This window comes from Eptatretus burgeri, chromosome 5 (assembly GCF_056783735.1).
Source record: "Eptatretus burgeri isolate ZD-2024b chromosome 5, Ebu_testis_v1, whole genome shotgun sequence".
Classification (NCBI taxonomy): Eukaryota; Metazoa; Chordata; class Myxini; order Myxiniformes; family Myxinidae; genus Eptatretus; species Eptatretus burgeri.
The window spans coordinates 74,758,008-74,777,410 of record NC_140965.1 but is presented as its reverse complement, the minus strand read 5'-3'; the positions used below and the strand labels follow the sequence as shown (position 1 = coordinate 74,777,410).

The window sequence follows — 19,403 nt, the reverse complement described above, 5'->3', positions numbered from 1 at the left end:
TAAACATAAGAGAATTGAGCATTAAAGGAATTTTTTGACTGCCACAATATATTCAGGGAGCGGGGGAAGAAGGGAGATGGTTATTGTCTTCAAAATACTAAAAGGGTTGATTGACACGTTGATGCCTTCACATAAGTTAACGATATTCTTTACTGAATAAATAATCATCTTTCAATATTCCTGCTTATATGTTAGGTTACAGACATATTCATTAGGGCTAGGCTATCACAGCATTTTGAAAACAAATGAAATTGAAATTGTGCAATTGTAAATTTTCAAGATTTTTTGATGCAAGTATGATCAAAAATATCAGATGTGATAAAATAATTAACCAGAAATCTGTTCATCATCAGCGACTTAGTTGTTGGTTGTGAGTGCCTTTTGTATCATCATACCTCATAATGCATGTGGTTCAGAGGAATGAGCACAATGTGAAAATAGTGCTATAAGTCGTTATAACATTGTGCCAATGGAGACAGGTTCTCCGAGAGCATATACATGAAGTATGAATGTTATAGAACTGCTTCATTGGGCATCGGATATCGGAGTGCCACACCATGTACAGGTTTTATAGCCGAGATGTATCGATTTAAAAAAGCAAAACTTTGTTAACGATATAACATATACCTAGAACAGCACTCAGAACGCATAGTCTCGCCTCGTGTGCTCATTCTGAATAAAAATACAGTCGTTAACTGAACACGCTACTATTATAGCCCACTGCTATTATGGCCCATATACCCATATCGTTCATGCACCCTATTATGTCACATAAACTGCCATTATCTGTAGCTTTATTGATTATTGATTAACCACTTTTGTGCACATTAAGGCTAAATTGCATCAATGAAGGTAAATATGAAAAAAATGTCTATATTCCCCATGGCTAGTCGATCATGTGTATGAAGTTTGCATCAATCTGTTAAGCAGTTCTGGAGAGGTTTTTTAACGTTTTCATTTTCAACCCAATATGGCAACCTGTCTACGTGACCGATGACATCATCTTACGATAATTCACCGTCTGTCTGTCTGTTCCCAGGTACCGCAAAAACGGCTGAACCGATCGCAACCATTTTTTGGGTGTGTAATCCTGCGACCCCTTGGAGTAAAATAGGCATAAATATAATAACATGACCTCCTTGACGGCTCCCGTAGGGAGCGGGTGCTTCTAGTAAATTTAATTTTTCACTACGTGACTTTTTCACTACGCAGATATATGAAGTTTCAGATTTTTTTGGATAAGGATTTCAATTCAATCAATTATGGCTGGAATACCACTTCACCGATGATGTCATCATTATTACCCTATATACCCCATGGGGAGTTGATGACACATGCCATGTTTCCAATTTTTATGTTGAGTGGTTAAGAGGTCCAATTTTTTTCCTTTAATTCAATATGGCTGTCAAAGCATGTGATGTATGACGTCAGAGTTATCAATAAATATTTTCCATGGGGAGTCCCTACTATGTTTAAAAATTTGCATCAATCGGATAAGCAGTTGCAGAGAAAAAATTTTTAAAGCGGAAATATGTAGAGGTGGACACACACACACACACACACACACACACACACACACACACACACACACACACACACACACACACACACACACACACACACACACACACACACACACACACACACACACACACACACACACACACACACACACACACACACACACACACACACGAGGGGCGTTGCAATCATCTTGCAACCCCTTTGGGGTGAGACCAATACCTGCCGACCAATACCAAAAAAACTAAATTTACCATAAATAACACAAAAGGAGATGCTCACTGATTGGCCGAGTGCTTCAATCTCATTGGTTCATTAGGAAGACACAACAGCAGTTGTGCTTCCTTGGTGCATGCAGTTCTTGCAGGCCATTGGATGGTTTTTTTTTAATTTTCTGACGTTTTGTTTTTTTTATTAATATTTTTTCTTCAAGCATAATGTCAAACAGCATTTTAAGAGGTAGCACTATAACAGGTATGATAGTACTCGAATTTCTGAATATTATCAGAGATGGTTTATAAATGCATCTGTTATGACAATGACTTCGGAGTTAATTATTCATAAATTGTCTCTTAATGAATGTAAAGGTGATTGTTTCTAACCAAATTAGTAATGACCAAGATCAGCTGTCGAGGCGGCTCCTTGTCACCCTAGATTCTCATGTCGGTCTCTTCTCCCTCTTTTCCTTCTGTGTTCAATTCTCAAATCACCTCATTGTCCTTTCACACCATACAACTGCACTTCAACATGGCACGTCCCCATGTGCTTCTTCATCCTTACGAGAACGCATACACGACACTCACAGGGTGGGGGGAGAGACCACCCTGCGAGTGGTCTCGGGGTTGGGCTACAAAAGGCTGTGATGCTCGCACAACTCAGAGAGACCCGGAGAAATGTAGAGAGATGCCATGGTGAGTGTGCGCGGGAGAGACTCAAAAAGATGCCACGGTGGAGAAACCCAGAGAGACGCCTGCCATAAGGTGCGTGAAACCGGTGGAGAAGGTTCTGCAAGGTGAAAACCGGAGTGAAGGGTGAGACTACTGTAAAGCGTTCATTGGTGTCTGCCCAGCCTGCGTGACCAGTCTGTGATGCGCCTGCAGATGCTTCACCTAAACCACACACACTCCTGTTCATCCTGTTTCCCTGCCCATGGCTGCTGTGTAACAATACACCGAGAATATTGGTGGAAACCATTACAGTCTTAGTTAAGCACGCCGATCAGGTTTCTCTGTCAAATTTTTATTTTTGTTCGCTTCCTGTGCCAACATCCCCATTATTTATTAAACCTGTTGCTTTTGAAGTGAGTTGCTGTGTATTTGTGCATTGGGATCATCCTCCAGTGTAATCAAATTCCCCGTAAAACCATGTATATGCGATGAAACCACCGCATGGCTGAAGTAGTTAATACTGCCACACTGCACCACAAACCAGTTACGAGCACAAAACGCCTCCGCTCAACATCTTGGAAGTTCAACTCCGGCACTTTCGCATCCCCCATAAAGGAAACCGAGTCCATTACAAATGCCTTATGTATTTTAATTTCTGAAAATTAATTATCAGAGATGGTTTCCAAATGCATTATTTCGCATAGCGTATCCTGACACTCATTTATAGTCAACTAGGAAAGAAATATGAGGATCTGTGGAATTCCATTATTAAATTGTTGAAATAGGCCAATGTTCTAAAAGAGCTATTTATTGAATCAAGACCAGGGAGGGATATCTTGGGGCCACTATCTGAGTGAGCATTGACACCATTTAAAGTAATTACATGATCAATCCAATGCTTTAAAATTGTAACTACAGCAGGCCCACCCATCTGTGAAACGAATGTGAGTTTCCGCATAGTGGTTTCGATCAATCACGGTTGAATTATTGTGGTAATAAAATGTGCCGATCGCGGCATGGGTCCCTCGCTCTGTTGCAGTCGGGCACAGAGGAATACACAACCCCACATCTCCGTCTCACCTCACAACCCCACGCTGCCCGAACATCGCAGACTCAGTTGTTTCTATATTGTGCCGCACGGAGTGTTGTCACGCGATTTAGTTTGTTATTGTGCGATATTGCTTGATTTAGCTTTAGCTAGTCTTTCAATTACATTGTGGGGAGTTTATAATTACACAGTTATTATAGTTATGAAGAAGAAGAACATGTGGGGTTTTCATGGAGGTACTTGAAATTCAAGCGTGAGATGGATGCTGTCATGACACCTTATACAGAGGTCTATAAGGACATGCAGAACAGGGCAAAGCAGACACGGATCACCTCCTTCTTCACAAAGTCTGATGACCCTAATGACCCTAAGCCAGGGACGTCAACATCATCTCAATAACCTCCATCGACCATAATCATCATTATAAGCAAGTCCAATTGTAAGTGTTTTTCATTTTTTACTAGTTTTGGCAAAAAGGTTGATAAACTTTTGAGTTGGTTCCTCTAACCCTATTTTCCCCATAAGGTCGTAACTTTGCACAACGTGGTTTTGCCCGATGCGGGGTTTTTCAAGAACGTAACCCCACGCAAACGGGTAGGGTCTGCTGTATTCCAATAGCAAAAGAAATTGCTGATATAGTATCATCTCAATTTCATATAATTTCCTAACCTTCTTGTACACAACTAGTAAGGAAACATTTCTATATCGCCATCATTAAAACTCTGAGCTACTGAAGGTTGTTAATAAGATTTGCCCAGTTGAATTAAATCAATTATAATCATTCTGAAGAAAGACATCAAAGTGAAGCATTATCAACAAATTTTGGAAGAAATAATGAGCACATTCTTCAAAAATCAAAATCAATGACGTAGTTAAACTTAAGGCAAATGTCAAGAGGACTGTTGGATGAGTATAAACTATTATTTTGAGAATTTATCCAGAAATAGATTATTTTTAACTCTTACAAAATATATACTTTTTAATTAAACATTGATGAGCGTGTTTTTTACGTGCAGCTGAGGAAGAAATATTCTTCAATTAACTACTTGTTCATTTTTAAAATTAATTTTACTGAAGAATGGCAAAAATGCCTCTACTAGTAGATACTTAAACTGAAGTTGGCAGTTCTTCTCTTGTATGTCGGATGTGGCTGTGGGTTTGCATTTTTTTTTTGCTCAAGAGCACAGTTGTGCAGCTGTTGCAGTGCCCCCAGTAGATGTTAAATAGCCCATGGTGTTGGGACAGTATTTTCTGGAATTTGGCCAGGATGCTGGACTCCCCAACTATTATAAGACACCGTAACAAATTGGTCCCCAGCTTAGCGTCCTTCCGAAGGACGGCACACATTGTGAGGCAATTTCCTAACTGAAGCACCAATCCAAGTTTATAGTGAGGCCGAGAATTGAATCCAGAGTAGAGAGCCAAAAAGTAAGTACGCTACCTCTGCACAAACCTTTCCAGACAAAGCAATGGTTGTTTATTATTTCGCATGCAGCCTGTGGCTGTTGTGGTTGCTTCATTTCTGGGAGCGTGGCTGTGGCGCTGATGCAGTGCCCCCTGTTTCCAGGAAGCTGGTACTCATTTTGTCGACCTCAGAAGGATGACAGGCTGAGTCAACCCACCTGGTGTTATTTAGCGGTGGAGCATGAGCTCAAACTCAAGATGTTAAGATTATAAGACAGCCACCTTAACCGTTAAGACAATACCAGGCTTAGCATTGGTAATTTTGGCTTGCTCAAGTCTAAGATAAGCCGACAATCAGAAGTCTCACATTGTGTATCGCTATTTGAGATGCTCACTTAATGAAGTACATATTACATATATATATATATATATATATATATATATATATATATATATATATATATATATATATATATATATATATATATATATATATATATATATATATATATATATATATATAATCTGCAAGAAGAGTATAAAATGTTTACTTGTATTTAAACATTTGCTGGATGCCTGTTTAAGTGTACACTGTCACGATTCAACCAGTGACACTTTTAAAAGTTGGTTAACTTATGAAAATAAACACTGACCAGGATGGGTACCCAGTAGTAGTTGAGTGAAGGTGTGTGCTGTCCAATAGAAATCTTTCCCGTGAAGAAGAAGAATGCAAGGATGCCTGTCCAAATAAAGCAATGTAAAAATGTGAGGATGATCAGATAAAGCCTTATTATTGAAGTTTTAAATGGAAAACAGACATTAAATCACAACAGAAAAAATTGACATTCAAGGCAATGTTAAGGTGATAAAGTAGACGAAGTACATATATAAACATGTGTTTGATTGTCTTAGTTAAATTTGACAAAACTTTAAAATGTAACCTTCGCCTCAGAGAATTCTAGTTCTGTATTTAATACTTTTATTCTGCTATTTTGACCTCCATTTCAGATATGTTGCAGCTTATAACACTGCCATGATTGCCGTCATGTAAGGTATGTCACCTGATGTGTGAAATCTTTTTATTTTGTGGTGTAAAGTACTTTTCAAGAATGTGTTGCTGCGTCTGACATCATTGACTTTAATTGAATACTTCTACTCTGATATGTGGTGTAAAATAATTTTATTTGTGTTAATTTTTATAAAGAGACACGATGTTGCCTTTGATAGTTCATAATAAATATAACCTTCATATATTTGATGATGTGGATTGTGCTTGCATTCTATATCAATGAAGCAGCCATTTATAGAGTTCAAATGTACTTGTTTTTCACTTTGAAATTATGACTTAAATTGATTGTTTTATTAATGCATGATTACACTTAACTTTTGAAAATTTATATATAAGTTGGCTTGAAACCTCAGGTGTCAATTCTGATGCATTTGCTCTCATGCTCAAAACTGATTAATTTATTTCACCCAGGCTTCTATTTTCTGACACGCTGCATAAGGCACACTTTACTATATGATCAGGCTTGGGGGGAAATAGGGCAATTTATGAGAACAAAAACTGTGGAAAACAAACCATCAGTCTGCACCTGAACCATGTAGAAATGCATGCTATGTTACAAGTGTGTAATATATATATATATATATATATATATATATATATATATATATATATATATATATATATATATATATATATATATATATATATATACATATATACTGTTCAGTGTTCTGTCCAGAAAGAGTAATGAGAATTTGGGGATATTGTTTGGGTTGCCTAAACAGAAATGGAACTGAAACATAGGTCAAAATAGCGTAATAAAATTTTTATATTCGGAACTGGAACTCTCAGAGGTGAAAGTTACATGTTAAAGTTTTGTCATATGTAACTAAGACAAAGGAGCACATGTTTATATATGTACTTCATTTACTTTATCACTTTAACATTGCCTTGAATGTCAATTTGTAATTATTGTTTTTTTTTAAAAACATACAGGACAAATCAGGAAATGAAAGCATGTGCTGACTTTCAGTACCAAATCAAGGCAAAGCAGGAATGCTTTATTGATGTGCTGCCCAGTCTATAAAATAGAAATTTATGATGTTTAAAAAAGCTTATAATGAAAAGTAAGGATTTGGGGATAAAAGCTTAGGCGTAAAAAGGCAAATGACAGTTACTTTATAAAAGAAGGCAGGACGAGATGCTTACCTACGCTACCAACAACAAGCAGCTTCCCAAGCATCAGCAGGAAGTCGGTCACCAAGTCAATGACAACGACCCTTGGGTTAGGTGAAATATTACAGGAGTGGAAGATTATCTTCATATGCTGAGAGACTTCAGAACAAGGCATATTTAAAAAAAGAAGAAGAAGCTGTTAACTTCGAGTCACAATTCCATGAATGACAAAAACAAGGCACAGTGATGTGTTTGAATTGTGCATGGTTTCATTTTAATTGCATGTATGTAAAAAAAATAAAAAAAAAGGAAAAACAGTCAAACAATGAATTTCATGTTTACCGTCATGTTGCATATTCCATTGACACCAGATGAGATAAACTTCTGCAGCATTAAATTTCATTTGTTTAGGGAGGTATAAAACCCAGTTTCACAACCATAGGAAAGAACAAATCCAACAGGGGTTAATTAATACCTTACAAATCATAGCACTATACAAACAAACACTGATAGGCATCAATGTTTTGTTTATTTCTTATTGAGAATTGGTGCCCCCGGTATTGTATCACAAATAGCCCCAAGGAATTTATTTCTACGTTTTAAACCGAACAACGAAATTAGAGTACCCTGTCAAGTTAACAAATACCATTGATGATGCTTTTACTGTGGCTGCTTTTACTATGAAAAAAAAACATTCTCCCATTGCCAACAAACTACCATGATGTGCCTCTCTCACAAGTGGTTGACCAAAAACACCAAGTAAAGAACTTCATGTGCAGTGAGCATTACACTTCGGCTGCATCATTATCACCAGTTTTCAGCAACTTAGCTAAATCACCCTGTTGGTGGAAAACTATTTATTTCAGGCTGGTCAATCGGATGAAATGCACAGGTGCCTCAAGACCTTGCCAATGCATATGAGCGAGAGCACCCGGCAACCCTTGTGTGTGCGGATGCACACCCACTGAGTCTACTGTCTCGATTAACATTAAAGACTGGAGAATATGACACATTCAGTGAAAATCACTGAAATTAAATGAACAAGAGCAAGAATTGCTTTGCAATGCATGTCCCACACCAATATGATATTGTTGCAAATTTGGAAGTTTACTGCACACAACAGCCAGGTCCTAGAGATCAGCTATATCGGTAAGTATGTGTTTCTAGTTAGGGTCCCGTCCTATATTAAATGGGTGATTAATTGTATGTGTGCTGAGTTATTTTGATAGTTAGGATTTAAATTACCAACAACAACAACGACACCTGCCCTCGCTTCCTTCCACTATCATCCACGGGCACCATTGCACGCGTGCGTGTCAGCACGTGTGTGGGCAGAGTCCAGTGTGCTAGGCGGGGTTTCTCTGGACATTGGTGTGCTGGCTTCGCCCCAAATATGGGCACAAGCGTTACGCCTGGGCTTCGCTCCAAATATGGGCACAAGCGTTTCGTTCTGGCTTGGCTCCAAATATGGGCAAAGAGCATTCTCTCTGCCCAATGAGGGAGTGCGAGTGTGGGATAAGAGAAGTGTGCGTGGGCCAAATGTGAGAGAGTAGAGAGAGTGTTGAGAGTTGTCTTCTGGTCTTCGGATGTCTGGTGGTCTTCTGAAGCCAGTCGTCGCCTTCCTGGGGTCCCGCCAACAGAGCGTCTTCTCTTGTGGCCTGTGCGTCTGCGAGCCTGTCCCGCGAGGATCGCCTGCCTGGGCTTGGAGCAGCATTGTGTGGCGGGTTCGAGTCCTGCCACACCGGATCGTTGAAGACCACACGAGGTGGAAAGGTCCAAGAATAGGCTCTGACCTCCAGCTCACCTTTCCTCGAGCTGGAGGCCTCCAATAAAGACCAGACGGGTCCGTTTCTTTTTGGGTGTATGTGTGTGTGTGTTATAAGCCTGGTGTTGGCGCAGTGGTTAGGGCAGCGGCTTAGGATCCAAAAGGTCCTGAGTTCAAGCCCCGTTGGGCCACTGAATTAATACACCAGGGGGTTGACTCAGCCTGTCATCCTTCCGAGGTCGGCGAAGTGAGTACCAGTGTACTGGGCCGGTGTATACCCCGGTTAAAATAGGTGTACCATATCCCTGTGTCGTAAGAGGCGACCAGGGTTGCGTCAGGAAGGGCATCCGGCGTAAAACATGTGCCAAATCACTATGTGGATCATACGGATGATCCGCTGTGGCGACCCCGAATGGGAGCAGCTGAAAGAAGAAGAAGAAGTGTGTGTGTGTTTGTGGCACCAGTCTATGAAGTAAAACTGCATAAGTGCTTGTACATAAATTGCTATTGCTTCAGTATTTGGTTTACTTTGACTTCTTGCATGCTCCCCTGCCCCATTATAAATAAATATCCCTTTTGTTAAATGTTTCAGCTCGTTTCTGTGTTTCTTTCATTAGCTTGGCACGGTGTGTATTGAGAAATAGCGAGGCCGTTCGGGCCAGTAAATTGTTCATTTGGTCCGACGGGCCTTGGTAATCTCCGCTCGGGTTACACACGGTTCGGGCTCGGTAACGGCTCGTTCCGCTCGAGGTCCGTCGAGGGTGTGAATTCCCTGGTAGCTTTGTCCGCATGGGTAATTAGGTATACTGAAGTTTGGCAATTGACCCTACCCCACGCGGTCAAATAATTGGCGATTCATGGTCCAGCAAGGGACCCATGCCTTTCGGACTTATCCAAAAGGCACGACCTCAAATCCGGTGTGTTCGGTGGAGCCGACTCTACTGCTCCCTCTAGCGGTCGTGCTCGCCACCGATACCCGGCCCCATAACAATATTTTCTAAGTCCAAAAAGGGCATAACTCTGAAAAATTGATGAAACGCTCTGGAACTCGAACTTGTTCTGAAACTTATCATAAAAAAGCCATTTACAAAGTTTCAGTTGAATATGTTAAAGGGTATGGGAAAAGCAACTGAAAAACCACAGGTGGGACAGACAGACAGACAGACAGACAGACAGACATACAGACAGAGAGCAAACCTATAGTCCCCTCCAGTGAAACTGGTAGTGGACTAAAAATATTGTTACGAATCTCCGCCCGCCCGGCGTGCAAACGACTGCTTTTAACCGAATCGCGGCCGTACGCACACCGGACGAACAATTCAGTCGTGACTTCCCGGAACAATGTCGAGAACCAGTCACGGGTGTGCCTTCAACACACACCACGGCCCAGTCCGTATTCTACCCGCGCGCGACAGGGTCAATCACCGAATATCGATATACCTAAGTATTCGCGCAGGTAACCTACCGAGGGACCGTACCTCGGCAAAGGCCTGTTTGGACACGAACCGCTTAAGCGGTTCGTTCCGTTCTGGGATAACCGAGCGGGTATTATCACCAGACCTCGCCGGACCCGATTCTATTATCGCTATTCAAAAACCAACTAGTATTCTGAAAAACAGTATGGCACTTCAATGGGGGAAAATGACACGACAAGCAGGGTACATTTAAACAAGCACATTTATTATACACGGATAAAAAAATGACCGTTTTTACAGCCATTTTTCCCTACTGTGCAGGGGTTTGGCTTTTTCTTGAGGCAATGTTTTATGGCCGGATGCCCTTCCTGACGCCAACCCTGGTCGCCTCTTACGACACACAGGGATATGGTACACCTATTCTAACCGGGGCATACACCGGGACCAGGACACTGGTACTCATTTCACCGACCTCGGAAGGATAACAGGCTGAGTCAACCTCCTGGCGTTAATTCAGCAGACAACGGGGCTTGAACTCAGGACCCTGGGATCCCAAGCCGCCACCCTAACCACGAAGCCAACACCAGGCTATTATACACGGATACATTAATTAAATTATACAAGCACAAATGCATTCAGGAATGCAAAACACTAACATGCATGTATACAGAACAAAAGCAAAGCAAAAGGTGCTACGACTGTCGATAAGCAATTATGTACAGTCACGTATACGGTTTTACTTAGGGGACTCGGCGCCACAACATTCATTCAAAGAAAAAGCAAGAAAAGACCCCCTCATAGAGAAGGGAGTCAGACTGGGCCCGTGGGCCTTTATTAACGTGGGGCTTTGGTGACCGAAAGGGCCCCACGAGACCGTTGCAGGTTACCTGCACCCTCGTGGTGCCTTGATTGGGTGATCCGCGACATCCCGTCCCCACGGCAGCTAGCGTAGCTGCGGTTGAACTCGGGCCTTTCTCATGGCAGGCGAGCTCTCTCCGGCTCTCTCCACATGAACGCGCGGTTTGCGCGACACAGCAGGCAAGGCTGCACCTCCAACTCGCGTCTCCTTCGCGACGCCCAGACTCTCCACCGACTGCAAGCTCCAAGCTCCCGACTCCGACACGAGCCCAGACCTCCACACAGCTCCTTGGCTTCTTCAGACTCTCTGAACCCCGACAGACACTCTCCGCCGACTCAGACCGACTTCCTCCAGACCCCCTCCAGACTGGTTGAACTGGCGCTCTGCGCGGCCTTTTATAGGGCTGGTGAGACGAGATCCGACCTCCGCCCTCCGACCTCTGACCCCAGACCCTTCTCGGAGAGCGGACGTTGCAGGAATCACCGACGCTCTTAATCCGAATTGCGGGCAAAGCTTGCACGGAGCGGACGTTGTGGAAATCACCGACCCTGCACCTCTGACCTCTGACCCTGCATGGAGAGCAGACGTTGCAGGAATCACCGACGCTCTCTTGATCCAAATTGCGGGCGAAGCTTGCACGGAGCGGACGTTGTGGAAATCACCGACCCTGCACCTCTGACCTGTGACCCTGCACGGAGAGCAGACGTTGCTGGAATCACCGACGCTGCACGGCGACAGAACCCTTGCCTCTGCCTGCAGCAATTCCGTTTGATCGGATCTCGCCGCTGCCGGCGCAAAGATGGCGTCGTTTCGGAGACGAAGGTGAGGCGATGTTTGTGGTGTGGAGATGTTGACGGTTGCTGGCGAAGTGGTGAGGATGGTGTGGTTTGTGGAGAGGCAGGTGTGGTTGTGGTGGTGGAAAGGCGGTTGGTCTGAAGCGATTGTTTGAGAGCGATGTTGGTGGTGGTGGTGGATGTTGTGAAGCGGTTGTTGAGAGAGATGTTGGTGGTGGAGGTGATCATGGTTGGTCCAAAATAACGATAGCAAAGAATAACGGCTAACTCAAAGATCACGGCCCCGTCCACACGAATAATCACCATTAAACAACGATGGGGAAATCTAACTGAACAGACACTTAGCGATATAACTGAACAAAGGACCTTTATGGTGTTCTGCGAATTTCCACGGCCGTAACAACATGTAGTTTTGAAAAATGCTCATCATTAATGACCTTATGCCCAAGCAGACCATATAAGATAAGTGGTCACATCACACAACCAATCTGGAAAAAAACAAAACTCTTAATGAGCAGCTTGGATGTTGTGGGTAAATTCTCTCTACTACTTTTTAATACCTGTGGCCATTCAGATTGGGGCTATCTGTTTACTCACAATACATATTATGTAGCCTCTGTTTCCTTGATGGATTTAAGAAATCCTGGCATGCACTTATTCCAGATCTAGTGATATTGTACAGATAAACATATAATGTGCCATGAAAAGGACCTTTCTTGGTCTTTGTCATGGAACACATCTGAATTTGGAACCAAGCTTAGATTTCAAAAATTGTAATTTTCCTTAAATCAGTTAATGTTACACCAGTGAAATAAAAATGGCTGACAGGATTGCTGAGAGGTATGCGCAGTCACATTTCAGATGCCGAGCCTGGGTTTGAATCTCTACCCAGTGAAAAACTTTTGCCCTGGTGTTTTGCAAACAGGATGATACATCAATATGTGTGCCATCCATCAGGACATTGAACCGGAGGACATGTCATTTTCCAGCACTCGTTGCTGGATGTTAAAGATCCCATGGTGTCTTTCATGAACTTTGGGCACATTATCACCAGCAACGTGGTCAATTTCCAAATTCCTGCCACTTCCAGTCAAATGTCAGGCCTGGCCAGCCGGAACATGAAACACTGGATGAAAACGTTCTCTGGCCAATCCCACACAAAGGTGCAAATAATTGCAGCCACCAGAGAAGTAGAAAGAGATCAGAAAAAAAAGTGTTTGAAATACATGGTGAAAATGCATCATTGGGTATCAACTTTGTAAATGGTGGAGCTGCTCTTTAATGTTACGAATCAAAATAGGAACTAAATGTCAGGCAAGACAGCATAAAAGCAATCAACGCCAACTAAGAAACTGGAGGCTGATTTGGAAGAGATTCCTGAACACACATTTCCCATTATAGTTCACTGCTCACATCAATCTTGTTTGAATAATAAACTGCAAAGACCATTATGATCACAGACAGCATCACAGCAACTACATGGCCTGACATAAAATTCAATAACCGTCTTTGAAACCTCTTGTTGACATCTTATGCAACAATTTAACCTTTTAATGAAACATTTAACAATCGTTTTTGACTTTTTTGTAAAGCTATGATGTACACATGAAACATAGTAGTAAAAAAAAAAAAAAAAAACAGTGTGGAATTAAATGAGTCAATAAATAACAAATGATGATTAGACAATTTCCCACCTGACAACATTCCTCATGAGCAGGCAGAAGGCATTTTTGGCCGACTTGCAGAAGTTGGTACCATAAATGGCAACCTGGAAAAAAGAAATTGGATATAAATCTATATTAATATTTCTGCACACCCCTTTTTTTATTCCACCATCAGATTTTTGTTACTGCATGAAATGAAACAAGCTTTGACATATATATAGTAATGATATTATTGTCTTCCTTAAGAGGCCCCTCAAAATTCGTTTTGATGATTATGGTACTTAAACAGTTCATGTTCTCCATTTGCAAAATGGGAGGAATTATTGCACAAAAAAGAAATAAAAATGTTTCCCATTTTTTAGAGGACCACTAAGATGAGTTCGTAAAACCTTTTGTAGAGTATGTTATTATTAATCACTATACGCCAAAGTAAATTGCTCATGTTATTGAGCTGTCAATAAGCTATCAATCATAGACATATAATAAACTCACTTGAGTATTCATATCTCTATTTCAATGCGTAATATCAAGCGGTACCTTCATGATGACCTAATAAAACCGATCTCGATGTCCGTCCGTCCGTATATCTGTTCACAATCAAAGCGATCGTGATGCATTTTAAGGCTTTCCGAGAGCTTTGGAGAGATTACCTACACTCCCGCACGGTGCTGTTTTTATTATTCCTACTGAACTTTATTAGAACATAGATCGTGGATGGATGCGCAGATCCCAGGAGAACAACTACAGCTGTACAGAACAATTCATGTTATCGATGGATAAAAATGATATTTAATTGATATTATAATAAATTGTTTATTTAAAATATCTTCAAATTTTGTGAGTTTTTAGTTTGTTGTGAAATATTAGGTCCTCGGGTCTCCGCATAGTGGCGTACAGGCTCAAGTCGTACTTCTGTTTACTACCATAGAAAATCACAGAACCATCCGATCGACATGCTGTTAACAGTTTCAGAATCAGCTAAAATCTACAAGATATGAATATGTAGACGAAACTGATCCGGCCAGCTAAAATCTACAAGATATGAATATGTAGATGAAACTGATCCGGCCTTTTGGATCATTTTAAAGTAGGGTGCCCTGTAATTTTAATGCGCTCTATGGATCCTCCGGAACTCACGAATGGTACACGTTGTGTAGTCACTAAACTACGTGGTAATGTCATCGAAGTGGAGCTACAGCGGGACAGTCGAAGGGGAAAACCTGAATGATAATCAATGGATAAAAATGATATAATATATTGTTTAAAATACATTCATGCTATCTGTCTTTTACCATATGTTGCCAGTGACGCCCGTCTAAGACGGGCACCTTTACTAGTAGTAAATGGTGCTCAAAGCATCTAACATTAGACAAATTTAAACTCTTACCTGACCAATGAGGTCTATCGCAAAAGTTCCGTCACCCCACTGGAAGCTACTGAAGCAAAAGCTTTAAGTGATGTTATGAGCTAGGGAGGTTAGACATTGTGTGTGATTGGCATGCAATATTGATTTTGTATGTAGTAATATGTATACAAATAGGTTTGCAACCTCAAAACAATTATGATTTTAACTTTCGATTCGTACGAAGCTGCTCCCGATCCGGATGTAATGTCAGAATGACGTTTCTCTTCGTTTACTTCACGAGTGTTTGTAACATTGTAATTTGTTATATGAATGGTATAGTATTAATTTGTGATTAAAATAAAGCTGTTTGGAATGAACATATAGAGAGATTGAGTTTAGAGCAGAATGAGGAAGTTATGTGAGGGTTTCCACCCTTGACATTCGCGGATTCGGCATTTGTAGTTTCGCCATCGAGACATCATAGAAATATTATCCACCTTGCTTCTCTTTGGATCAGCTGCAGTCAGTTTTTTGCCCAAGTCCTTCACGAACCGGCTGTCCAGCGGCTGTCTAGCCCCCTCCGGTAGATAGCACGGGTACCACGCTAGAACGTATATAAATCCCTGCTCTTCTAGCCAAAGAGAGCTGCATAGAGCAACTAAGAAAAGCTAAACAAGTAAGGTCTTTGCTGCTGCAAACCCTACCTGGGTTCCTCTACAGCTGCAGCCATTCACAAGTCGCGCAAACACGAGAATCCCAATGCTACACGCCCCTCATCAGCCGGACTAGTTTCTTCGCTTAATTGGCGAGTTACCAATGACAGCAGAGATAGAAACGTGCACCACAGAGGCTCCCAAACATGTACTCTGTGCAATGCCGATAACAGTCATGATATAGATATCAAGACCCAATCACATCTCTCACCCGTAATTGGAGGGAACAATCAATCGGCTATGACCCTATCAATTTTCCCTAGGTGGTTAGGATCTTTATAATTAACCACCTGTTCTTCCAGCCAAAGAAAGCTGGATAAAACAACCAAGAAAAGCTACACAAGGTAAGCTCTTTGCTGTTTCAAACCCGACATAGGTTCCTCTACAGTTGCAGACATTCAAAAGTATCCCAAACATTAGAATCCTAATGCTACATGTCCCCATCAGCCACTGGAGTGGTTTTAGTTAAATTCGCCGGACTGGTACTTTTGCACCGCACTGTACACAAGTGTTTTTACAATGGCAAAACACAATGTATAAGTGTTGGGCAGGGTCGCCTTATGCACGAGGACAACTGTCAATCAGATAGAATGCGGCAATAATGTCCCGTGAGCTTTGGTTCCATATCTATCCCACCCCAAATTGTCCTCGACTCCACCACCTCCATTTTATGATTACAATCCCTCCCATTTCCGCAAGTGGTACAATTCCATGCTGTTCCGTGAGCATTTACCATCATCCCAGAATTAACATGGAACTATTGGCATAGCATGCCGGGCACAACACAGCATATGGGCAGAGGTTCACACAATTTCTTTTTATTATGTTCTCCAATGAGTACCAGCAGAAACTGTTTTGGACTCACGAAAGAATCTTTTTGTCAGCTTCGAGCACGCTTGTCTGCTTGCCCAAACACCACCAATTTTTAAAGCGCCTCTCAGCTTCGTATGCATCTTACTCCTCAATAAGCGCTCTCCCAGAATGTCCGATCCAGACGAGACACTCGCAAGCCGCTCTCTTTTCGTTCCGGATGCTCATGAAACTCCTCGTCTTCCTCTTCGCTTGTACGTTCTCCTGAGATCTTTTTTTTTAATCTGACAAGTTATAAACTTACAATCTATCTATAATTCCAGCAATGTGTGTGTGTGTGTGTGTGTGTGTGTGTGTGTGTGTGTGTGTGTGTGTGTGTGTGTGTGTGTGTGTGTGTGTGTGTGTGTGTGTGTGTGTGTGTTTGACCGCTGTTTCTCGACAACCACTGGTCCGATCTAATTGAAACTTGCCAGGTATATTGCTGGGGCCCTGTGGATGTGCCTTTTCAAGGTTTGATATTAATCGGATAAGTGGTTCCCAAGTTATGGCCATTTATTTACCAAACCAATGATAGGACACGGTGCTATGACGTCACGATTGACGTCACAATTCTTTTTTTTTTTTTGCACGTACGGCTACGCACGTACGGGCACGCACATACGGGCATGCACATACGGGCACGCGAGAGTGAAGGAACGGCCTGTGTGGTTGTTGTTTCTGGCACGCGGTTTGAAAGTTTTTTTTTTGCACGTATGGCCACGCACGTACGGACACGGACATACGGGCACGCGAGAGCGAAGGAACGGCCTGTGTGGTTGTTGTTTCTGGCACGCGATTTGAAAGTTGTTTTTTTGCACATACGGGCACGCACATACGGGCACGCGAGAGCGAAGGAATGGCCTGTGTGGTTGTTGTTTCTGGCACGTGATTTGAAAGTTGTTTTTTTTGCACATATGGGCACACGAGAGCGAAGGAACGGCCTGTGTGGTTGTTGTTTCTGGCACGCGGTTTGAAAGTTTTTTTTTTTGCACGTACGGCCACGCACGTACGGGCACGCGAGAGCGAAGGAACGGCCTGTGCGATTGTTGTTTCTGGCACGCGGTTTGAAAGTTTTTTTTTTGCACGTACGGCCACGCACATACGGGCACGCGAGAGCGAAGGAACGGCCTGTGCGATTGTTGTTTCTGGCACGCGGTTTGAAAGTTTTTTTTTTGCATGTACGGCCATGCACGTACGGGCACGCACATACGGGCACGCACATATGGGCACGCGAGAGCGAAGGAACGGCCTGTGTGGTTGTTGTTTCTGGCACGTGGTTTGAAAATTTTTTATTTTTTTTGCACATACGGGCACGCGAGAGCGAAGGAACGGCCTGTGTGTTTGTTGTTTCTGGCAGGTGGTTTGAAAGTTTTTTTTTTTTTTTGCACATATGGGCACGCGAGAGCGAAGGAACGGCCTGTGTGGTTGTTGTTTCTGACACGCAGTTTGAAAGTTTTTTTAAATTTTTTTTTGCACGTACGGTCACGCACTAGTATCTTATAAATTATGTTGTTATCATTTATAAACTTAATTTTGTACACTTAAGTTTTGAAATCACATCACAAATCGTGATATCAGAATTATCACGGAAGAATCTTACTGACACATGCTGAGCAAAACCTCCTCTTCTTCCTCTTTGCTTCGTGTGTCTCCTTCGATTTTTTTTTTAATCTTATAAGTTATGAGCTCTAATATAACTTCATAAATTATGCTCTAATTTATAAACTTAATGTTGTACACTTAAATTTTGAAATCACAGCATAGTATATCAGAATTATCATGGAAGAATGTTACCTACAATAGCTGAGAAAACCTTCCATCAAAAGCCTCTGTTGTGCTCGTACGCTTTTGAGCTTTCTTAACAATTTTGAACTACGAATTTAGTTTTTTTTTAACCATGCATGAGTACCTGTGTACCAGTTATGTCAATCCCTGCATGTGCGAGAATTACAAAAGGCAATGGACATTAAACTGTTTTTTTTTATATCTACCATAAGGTAAACATCTCTTACCATAATGTATGCATTTCTGTTAAGAAATTTTACAAATTTCTCCATGCACCAGAAACAGCACTTGAGGCAGCACATGACGAACCTTGCAACCTTGTTCTCTGAGGCTGGACATCACAGATATTCTCATTAAAATATAGTCATCCAGTGAGGGAGATTTCAACAATATGCAAGCAATGCTAGGCAATGCTAAAGTTCTAACATGTCAATGCAAAAAGCCTTCTTTACACAAAATATATATATATATATATATATATATATATATATATATATATATATATATATATATATATGTTTATGAAAAATATGGGACAAGAAGAAGCTCACCGCGCAACTTGTGATCAATGTACTCAAGCAAAATTCGTATCAACTGCACAATGGCGAGGATAAATGAACCGAAAGCTAGAGATCCCACGTGATATCTAAAAGGAAATGGGAGGGCAAAGATGTAGAAATAAAATTGTGTGGCAAGCCATGTGATGACTCATTGGTAGAATCTCAAGCAACTTCGTCAAAAGTCCAGGTGGAAAAGAAAGGCAAATGAACATAGTGTTTGATAATTCCGAATAATTAATTCCGAATGTGACATGAAAGCCAGATAATATCTTTGACATGACACTTAGTTCAGGAAGATCTCACAAGAGAAAAATGGTAAACATTACATCTACCCTAGCCCATTTGAAAAAAAAAAAAGGATAAGCTTTAACTAAATAAAGGTGCCAAGCATAGTTGGACACACAATCTAGCAATGTCTTTAGCTTAATTTGGTTCTAAACAATGACAAAAATAGCCAATATTCGTTGTACAGGGAAAATACATGGTTTAGCCTCCTGAAGGTTTGCACATCCTTTCCGAGTGTAGGTAGCCTTTTCCACAACCAGGGTGAAACATGTTCACAGCTGTTGTGTCCAACATTGCCTTTTTTACCCTCTGTCACCCCTTCCC

At 41.6% G+C, this 19,403-nt stretch overlaps 1 protein-coding gene across 5 annotated transcripts in view; it reads right to left on the bottom strand.

Moving 5' to 3' along the window:
- SLC44A5 (solute carrier family 44 member 5) overlaps nt 1-19,403 on the bottom strand; it is a 122,873-nt gene that overhangs the window by 17,381 nt on the left and 86,089 nt on the right. For all 5 annotated transcript variants that reach the window (XM_085882442.1, XM_085882443.1, XM_085882444.1 and 2 more), the window contains 5 exons: nt 18,786-18,880; nt 18,462-18,565; nt 13,573-13,646; nt 7,079-7,149; nt 5,514-5,599 (listed from right to left, as the gene is read on the bottom strand). In XM_085882442.1, coding sequence (XP_085738568.1) covers nt 5,514-5,599; nt 7,079-7,149; nt 13,573-13,646; nt 18,462-18,565; nt 18,786-18,880 — 430 coding nt within the window. The remainder of the gene's footprint in view (nt 1-5,513; nt 5,600-7,078; nt 7,150-13,572; nt 13,647-18,461; nt 18,566-18,785; nt 18,881-19,403) is intronic.